We start from the raw sequence: 9,370 nt of genomic DNA, 5'->3' as shown, positions 1-9,370 counted from the left end.
TACTTCACCCATTTTTGCCTTTCCACTACAACTATTTTAGCCAGCTAAATTGGTCCTGCAGAAATCCAAGCAGACCCGATGGAAACAATATACCCTTGTATGTCCCACACCACTAGAGGGGCATTCCCATATCAGACATTTATCATATCCACAAGTCATGCCAGTGAACGGCCACAGTGGACATGTGATCAAGCAGGAGGTTCTGGGGTATCAAGAGAGTATTAGTTTGTAATTTTAATGCAGCCTGCACTTTTAGGATTTCTCCCCCCCCCCACCCCCACCCACACTGAACAACCCATTTAATACTAATAGATGATAAATGTGGTACAACATAGCACCCAAGGGGCCAACAGTGACGATAGATAGCGCATAAACATTACCCTAATACAGACCTACGGAAACCATTTAAGAACACAGTTGATCATTTACTGTCTCACCTCAAAGACCGTCTTGGCGGCATATCCCTGCACATCATCCCTGTTGATGACAATCTGGATCACTCTGTACCAGACCTCTTCACTTACATAGTCCCCAGCTATGCGAATGAGGTTGAGGATTGTGTCCACATACCACGTGTAATCAACAGCATACTTCTCAGCAAGAATCGCTACCTTTAGCACCTGCAAGGCAATAGGCATCGCACTCATCAGAAGCGTGATTGATATATCAACTAAATACAATGTAGCAAGAACAGATATTTCATAAAAAACTCTCCAACCCCCAAACAAGGACAACTTACAATCTCCTCACGAATGGAGTAATCCGCTGTCTCCAAGTAATTCAGCATCTCTGCTACAATCTGCTGGGCATTGCTCCTGTCACACATGGCATACAGGAGGTCCACCGCTCGCTGCCGCACGCTAACATCCCTTTCTGTCTGTAGGGTAAAGGGCAGATTAGTCTCAGCCATTTATTTCCTTGGGGAAACCAGCATGAGCTTAATTACCAAAGCATTAGGTTCTATATTATAACTTAGAAGCGCCCATTCGTTCTTTTCATAAAACCGTAACTTATAACAAAGGAGACCCAATAGAAGAAATTATAAAAAGGCCCCTTAACCCGTCAAACATGTGCCGCACACACATGCAGGACGCGGACTCCGGAGCCAAGCTCACTCCATACACAGCGTTGTCTGCTGTCTGACAGCTGTTAACCATTTAAATGCCGCTGTCAATTCTGACACTTGCATTTAAAAGTAGAGGCGATTGGGACGTCCCAAATGCACCCCCCCCCCTCCCCTTTTAATTAAAAAGTGGTATTGCCGCGTCTGTAAAAGTTCGATTTAGTATAATATCATGTTGCATTCTTTTGCTCAACCAATCTAAGAAAACAATTGGGTAACCTGAATTTTTGATAATTTTCTTATTCAAAGTGGTACCCATAAAAACTACCAGCTCCCCTCACGAAAGACGAGCCCTCACACAGCTGCGTAAATGGAAAAATAAAGAAGTTACGGGGTTAAAAGATGGTGACAAAGCATCCTGAAAGGCGTTTCATTTTGTTTTTAATTAGCATTACATACACTAGATAAATTTGTAAATCGCTGATTGAACTGACCCCCAGAATAAAGCTAAGAAAACGTAATTTTAACAGCACTATGAATGTTGTAACCCCCCCCCCTCCCCCCCAAAAAAGCACAACTGCAAAATTTTCTCTATCATCCCACTTAGAAACTTTTTCAGTTTTGCAATGCATTATATGGTACACCCTCTAGTGCCATTAGTGCAGAAACCCATAGTGCCACATAGTCCCAAAAGCCACTTGCTGGAGGGCACTACAATAAAATGCAGACTTCCTCCCGCAGGTGATGTTTATTACATTATAGACATTTTAATAACTTTCTCCTGACCAATACTCAGCAGTGACCATTATGATAAAACTCCTGGCCGCTCACCTTTAGTGCATTGATTACAGTTTCAATATGGGTCTTGACCGCTTCATGCGAGAACTCCGAACTGGCCAGCGTACACATGCTCTCCAATGCCAGGTAACGCAGGTTGGTCTCCCGATGCTGCAGGAACTGGCCCAGCTGGTTGCATGCCCGCACCAACAGGTTGGGCTCACTGGAGAGCAGGACAGAAGAGACACATGGGCTATGCGTAATGGCCAGGTAGTAGTCTGTAGTGGCTGAAATCTCCCTTTAGGGCTGCAGAATTGGAAAGACCTGAATGCATGTGGCATTTAAAGCTACAACAGAGGTTGAACCCTATGGAGTACGGTGGCCATGACCAACCTCTGACTGAAGGACACCATCCTGTATACAGCAGAAAGCGTTAATATCTAAATCAAGTTAATGGGGCAGGTGGAATCTGTATCTCATGTCTAAAATACTAATTTTTAAATGTGCCAACACCCGATATGGCTATCCAAGGCCATACAACTGCAGGTCAAAGTATATAATCACATGCAATCCGATGATCTGCCGAGAGAATACTGCATTTTCCAAACAGTGGTTCATCGAGCAGAAAAACACATCCGATACCCTATTCAATGGCAGCGATAGCAAAACAGTCAAGTGGGATGCCGTTTACCGAATACCTGGCCTTACCTGTCATGATAGATGATGAGGCTGATTGCCTCAAACAACACAGCATTCTTGGCATTGGAGTGCTGCACCTTCTTGGATTTTGGGGGTTCCTGGGCCTTATTTAGAATGGTCTCCAAGCATTCGGTCAGTCGTCCTCGAACTGCCGGGTCCTCTGCAATAACACAATCGTAAAGGAGAAATATGCCCATCATACACCATCAATGCTGAGACATTACACCTTCAACACCTAGTTGGCTGTAAGGAGGTTATCAGGGTAACGGCAGAGACGTGTCCCTAGAAATAACACACAAAGCAGTAAGATGGCAGCACTTTCTGGAGTTCCTCCATTAACACTCATGACATACAGGCGTTGTACAAAAATATGGAAACGCCGTGCAAAATGCATTCCAGTTACATCATAAGTCATTTCAATAAGACACTTTGATACTGATTTTAAGTGGAGGTAATATGAACATGTGCCTGAGCAACATGACTCCATTGGTCAGGGGTTTGAGCCACTCAGCTGCAGTTACCAGCCGGCTCTCAAAACCACCCAGAGCAGGGCAAGAGGTGAAGTAACCACAAATTTGGCTCTCAGCCAAGCAGGGGTTAAAAGGACAGCTCAGCGCTAATGATTCAAACCCCATGCATCCCGTACAGGGTTTCCATATTTCTGTCCACCCGCTGTAAGTGTTTAACAGAAGAGGTTCCAACGGCAGGCAGAAGCGGCCACGCATGCACAGATACTCTCCGTTGACGCCCATATCAGCAGTAGACCTGAGAGGGTGCACGTATGGCCACTTTACCTCTGAGAATGGGCACTCTTGTAGTTGGAATTCATCTGAAGCATTGAACATTTAACTCATATCTAAGAAATATATCAAATGGTTTTCATATGAAAAACCCTTCAAAAGTGTAGCTTACCTAATCATTTTTTAGAAACTGCGTAAAAACAGCAAATTCCTAATCTAGCACTATTAACTGGAACCATATCCTTTACATGCACCAGTGTTCCAATCTGTTGCTGGGCTGTAGAGTATTGGAACTTCTCGCCTTTACCCTGAGAATCTTGGATCCACTCAAGGACCTGTTCACGCGTGTTGTGGCCCCGGCTCATAACAGACCCCGCTGGATCTGTGGGGTCGCAGCATAGCGGCCTGCTGTACTATTTTAGCCATCAAATCTGATGAAACTGCAAACCGGGGTCATCACTGTAGCGTTAACATAGCCTGAGAAAGCCTGTATCTTGCCTTAAAGGGAACCCGTCACCAGCCTAAGGCACCAAAAACTAACTTCTAGTGCTGTTAGGGCAGATGACAGGGCGCCGGGTGCTGTTTTTTTTTTTTTTTATACTCACCCGCTTTCCGTTTCCCGCCTATGAAGTCTGTGTGTCGGCTAAAAACATGGGCTCTTTTCAGAGTCCTGTCTGCACGCTCTCCTACACGAGTCTATGGGAGTCCGATTTTTGGCTGGCGCATAGACTTTACAGGAGGGCACCACAATAACCAGGCGAGTTAGTTTATGGTGCTTTAGGCAGGTGACAGGTTCCCTTTAATCCCTTTAGTGGCACACCTGGAAAATCTCCTAAAAATCAGTGTTGAAATGTGTTACCCAAACCTGCCACTGAAGGGGTTAAGGGTGGTTTCACATGGGATTTTCTTGCAGTTCTTCAAACCAAAGCCAAAAGGTGGATTCAGAAGTATATGGGAAATATAAAGGAAAGACCTCTACTTCTCCTTCCTGCTGGATCCACTCTGGGTTTGACTCCTATGTGGAACAGCCCCAAGCCCGGGCTCAGACGTCCGTAATTCGCTGTGTGCCACCCGTGAGTGGGGCACTGCAAGTACTGCAATGATATTGTGTACTTGAGGCATGCCGCCAATTGCCATGCATTAGTTTGGCGTGTATGCGCATAATACGCACCAACATAGAACATGCAATGATTTTTCTTGAGTATTTCACGCAATTTGTGTGAGTGGAAACATGGCAGATTGATAACCACAAATCCCGCTGTAACAATACGTTCGTATGAACGCGCCCTAAGGAAAACTCAATTCTCCATAGCAGCTCTGACTCATTAGGCTAAGGTTACTACATAGGAGACTTCAGCTGCACGACCAAAAATCATTCTGCAGCCCCGCGACCCATCACGGCTATGGAAGTCACTGGCGTTGCTGTGCGAGTCGTACATTACTGCGACCGTGACACTCCGGTCCCAAAAAAAAAATTTTTTTTAATCCAACCGTGATGGATTTTGTGTGACGAAATGGTCAGTCAAAGCATCCTGCGAATCGCACTGAACCCCATTGACTTCAATGGCAGTGCAAGATATCCCAACCCGCCTCATTTACAAACTACAGATTGTGTGTGTGTATATGTATATATGAATTACATGCAGCCTACAGAATTCCCTACAATGTACATACAAGAGATGGGTACACAATCCACGCATCACTGAGAAGAGGAAGGTCCAAGGTTTATGACATACCAAAAAGTTCTGTTTCCTGCCACATCGCAGCGCCGTTTCTTGTTTATAGGACAACGGGTGACACTATAGAAGGAACCTTTTTTTCCCCGAGTTTGCTAACTGTGAATCCACTGTTCAAGTGCAACAGAAATTCCGGCATCTACTCCAAAAACAGCCGCCTCGCCGAAAGCAAATTTACGAGCGGACTAGAAAAATTTGTTTAACATGGCTGCATAGGAATCTCAGGGACCATAAAACTGGAAAGGAGACGCCCAGCGCTGCAAAGTGGCAGAAAGTGGAACTTACTGGTAGGTTTTTAAAGGAAAAAAATGAAACTTCGAACCTTCCTCTTTAAGGCCCAATGTTCACGGGTGAACGGATTCTGCATGTTGGAGCCCACAGTGGAATCCGACCCTACCCGCGGCCGAGGACACTGCATTACCTGCCCGGGTCTTCTATTTCCTGGTCTGCAGATGCGTGCGGAAGCGCCAGCCGGTACAGTACGTTTTTTTAAACACCTGCTTTACCGGGGAAAATCCGCAACCTGTCTGCAATTGAATTGCGAACGGGCTGCAGATCAGACGGCTTTCATTGACTTCAATGGAAGCCATCTGTGCGGGATCCGCACTGAAATGGAGCATGCTGCGATTTGTTTTCCGGCCCAAAAAGGTCCACAGATTAAATCTGCATGCTTTATTTCATTTGCGGACGCCCATGTTTACCTATGAATGGCTTGATCTGCAAATCAAACCCGCCTGCAGATTGTGTACCTCTCTTTTGCAGTTAGTAACTAAATCCCCCAAACTGCTCCTTAAGCCCCATTTACACACACAGATGATCGCTCAAAATTCGTCAAAAACCTAATAGTTTTGAGCGATCATTTTGAATTCGCTACTAATGGGCTAACTAGCTTCATTTGTATGTATTTAGAGAACAGCACGTAGTCTGTTCTCTAAATACATCGCTATTGTTCTCCAGCGGGACAGCTGCTGAAAGAATGTTATCAGCGCTGCCCGCAGGGAACTCAGTGCGGTCTGTCTCATCAGTCCCATGGATTTTAAGCTGAGCTGAACTCAGCGATGGCCAAAAAGTACACGATGGGCGCACATTTACACACAATGACTCAAAAGACTGCTTTTGAGCGATAATCGTGTGTAAAAGGGCCTTTAGTTTTGAATAACCCGTATGTGTGTGTGTTTATTGTCCTCCAAAAGGCAAGTTAAAAACTGAGGAAGGAATATTCCTTGCAGTATTGTGACACAATGGATTGTGACTCCTTCCACCCAGAATGTAGTAGAGCGGATTAGATTAAGCTTGTGACTCTCCATTTTGTGGAGTCTGCCTCCATTACATGATCCACTAGACATCTCTGTAGCCGCGAGGCTCGCTGTACGTCCTCGCTGTTTAGTCTAGATGCTAGTTTGTGTAAATCCTTTAAACAGGCCATAGGGATTAGAAGGGGATTTGATTGGGGGAATTCTTAATGCTGAAAAACATGATTATCTATTCTGCAAGAACCAAGGGCATAAATCACAGGGATGCTTCTGTCAGATCCTCCTCTGATTTTTCCAACATGATTTGACGCTAAACTGTGGCAGAAGTCCAAGCCCTACTCCCGGATAGTCCCAGGCCATGCAACCTCAGGTCAATTGGTCAAATCCTTGTCCAGCAGCCCGACCGTGCTAGAAGAACAGACCTAACCATGCTTTGTTTCAACGACTTGGATCTCCATAGCATTCAAATGGTGGCCAAAACAACAGAATCAGAGCAACACGAATGCTGTGTAAACTGGGCCCAAGACATGAAGGAAGCCCACACCAAGCGGGAGGTCTTGTCTAGGGCGGTGCACTTACTGTCATCTTACCACCCATTGCCCAAGACCCATCAGCATGCCAAAGCGAGCTAAACATCTTGTAAAGGTCTAGCCCATCTTTCATACTTTTCTGCAACCATTCTCTTGTTTATCCAATAGCCGATTTGGTTCTCATGGACGGATCAATGCCTTGTTTGCAGCACTTTGCAGGGACCTAATATGTGCAGCTTGCAGATCTAAACCTTCCTAGTGTCTACAATACAAACACTCCTTGAGACGATAACCAGATGACAGATCAGAAGAGTTTTCGGACAACACAGATCTAAGAAAATATCACATACACCACGTTCAATAAACATTTAAAGGTCACAGACTAGACTACAAAATAGGACACGTAAGACATTCTGAGCCCTACAAGATTGAAAAACTTTTCCAAAGGAGCCTCATTGCCCAGATTAGTATCTCGGACACATCAGACCATCTAACTGGCAGTGCACTGAAATACTAAACCTAAAAAAAGCGATAAAATGTATAAAAACAGGAGATAAAAGTGCTCCAACTGTTAGGGCGGCTTTACACGAGATAACTATTGGCCAACTAGTTTCTAGAAGTGCTCACTATAGCGAATGGTTAGCTTAGGAAGGACTGGGTGACTGCTGTTCACTTGTTCATCTCCACAGTTGCTGACCGCAGACCTCCCTGCAGAGCTATTGGCTAAGAACTAATGGAAACAAACAGTTGCTGTTTATACCAGTCAACCCGCGACTATTTTCAGGTGAGCTGAAAATGTAGCAACTAGTGAACGAATTCCCACTGGTCACCCGGTTGATGGCCATGTTTACAGAGAATAGCCATCTCTTACATTTGCTCTATTGCACAATTATTTGGATGACAGTTGTCCCGTGTAAAGTCACCCATAGTCTGCAAGATGTTCTGCAGGTTCTTGAAGCAAATTAAAAAAAGAAGAGGGGTAGGCTCCTGATGCAGCCATGCCCTTCTCTACAATGCATTTGGCAGCCACAGGGAGCTGAAAGTTAAGGTTGGTGGACACATTGAGAACACTAGAACTCAGGTCAATAGTACTTGTCAACCCACAGCCTCAACCGCTATCTATGCAGTTTAGTAAGGCTAAATGACTTTATATATACACCTCCAGGTGGACAGAGAGAACTAAGCCTCTCCAACATAACCCTGACTGCTCGCTCCAAGGGTTACTATCCTCATATGATCATCTGTGATCGCAGTAGGGAGTGACTTGCCAGCTTGATGCATCTGTGTTGGGATACTCCTATAAACTAGGCGGCTTCATGAGACTCTGATGTGTTCATTACTGAACTTTCTCTGTGAACTCCTGTGATATTCCATAAGCTCCAGCCTCTTCTTCACCCCTCTGCTCCCGCACCTCCCTGATGGCTCCAACTAAGCAAAACCTAAACAGCAGTAGTTTGCATGGCATAATACTGTGATGGACTCTCAGCCTACTGCCCTGAACGATCCTCATGGCTCTCCCCCTGAAGACGCCGCACCATCTACATCTCCTGAGACCAGCCCGACTACTAGGGATAGGGTGCCACTCCGTCTTTATGGAAAAGATGGACGACCTACAGTTGGACTTTGGCTTACTGGATGCGATGATCAAACTCTGCAGAAACAGTATTGTGGTGGAGACCAGGTCTCCGATTTGGAGGAAGGGATTGCAGTCCGGCTCGGGTGCAGACTCTAGACCCAACTATGATGCACAGCTGAAAAAGATAGTGAAGCTAGAAAACCACCTGCGTAGGTACAAATCTCAAGTTCATAGGGCTACTGGAGGGGGTAGAGGGCAAAAACCCCTGTGACTTCTTGGAATCATTTGAGACATATGGCTCAGACTCTCACCCCCCCATGATATGTTGAACGTGCTTATCATATCCCAGCCAGAGGGCCACCTCCTGGAGGCCCTGCAAGTACCTCTATTGCCAAGAAATTGAACTGATTAGAGATGATCTTAAAACGGAATCATAGGCTGAATCCTTTGAATGTCGCAAGGCAGGAAATGGATATTTCCGGATTTTTCTTTGGAAGTACAGGAAAAGTGACAAATTGCAGAAGTGAAGAGCATGCTGTGCTCCAAGCAGCTCACTTTTGCCATGCTTTATCCTGCCAACTTGAAAGTAATTAAAAGGACAAACCGCTTGTATTTTTTCAATAGGCCAAGCGATGCGATTATCTGACTGGACAAGAACTAGATTCTGTGGTATGCTGTATTCCTCTGCCTAAGCTGACCCAACAGTTTCCTTTATCGTCGTTGGGATCTTCTCCCCCGTTTGCCTCATTTTGGGTGGGCCACAACAGACGCTGCATCTATTTGTAACTTGGACTGAGGCCAGTGTTCTACTTGTGACATTTACCCTCGGTGGATCCTCAGGTGTGTTTTAACCTATAAGGGGTCTTAATTGGAGAAAATTATGCCTGGTGGCCTCATTGTTTTGTCTTCAGTGTTCCTTGGCGGACACCCTGGTTTTGCTTTCTTGCGTGAACCCCCAGGGAAGACCCCTTTAAAAGCATAATCACTGATAGCATT

At 45.3% G+C, this 9,370-nt stretch overlaps 1 protein-coding gene across 1 annotated transcript in view; it reads right to left on the bottom strand.

Annotated features, from left to right (window-relative positions):
• Nucleotides 1–9,370, bottom strand: part of LOC136582191 (AP-2 complex subunit alpha-2) — a 57,172-nt gene that overhangs the window by 779 nt on the left and 47,023 nt on the right. The window contains exons 8-11 of the mRNA XM_066583041.1: nucleotides 2,549–2,699; nucleotides 1,895–2,063; nucleotides 740–877; nucleotides 438–620 (exon numbers count right to left, since the gene is read on the bottom strand). Of these exons, the coding sequence (XP_066439138.1) occupies nucleotides 438–620; nucleotides 740–877; nucleotides 1,895–2,063; nucleotides 2,549–2,699 (641 nt within the window). The remainder of the gene's footprint in view (nucleotides 1–437; nucleotides 621–739; nucleotides 878–1,894; nucleotides 2,064–2,548; nucleotides 2,700–9,370) is intronic.

The sequence above is a fragment of the Eleutherodactylus coqui genome, chromosome 11, assembly GCF_035609145.1.
Source record: "Eleutherodactylus coqui strain aEleCoq1 chromosome 11, aEleCoq1.hap1, whole genome shotgun sequence".
Classification (NCBI taxonomy): Eukaryota; Metazoa; Chordata; class Amphibia; order Anura; family Eleutherodactylidae; genus Eleutherodactylus; species Eleutherodactylus coqui.
This window is presented reverse-complemented; position numbering and strand designations above follow the sequence as displayed.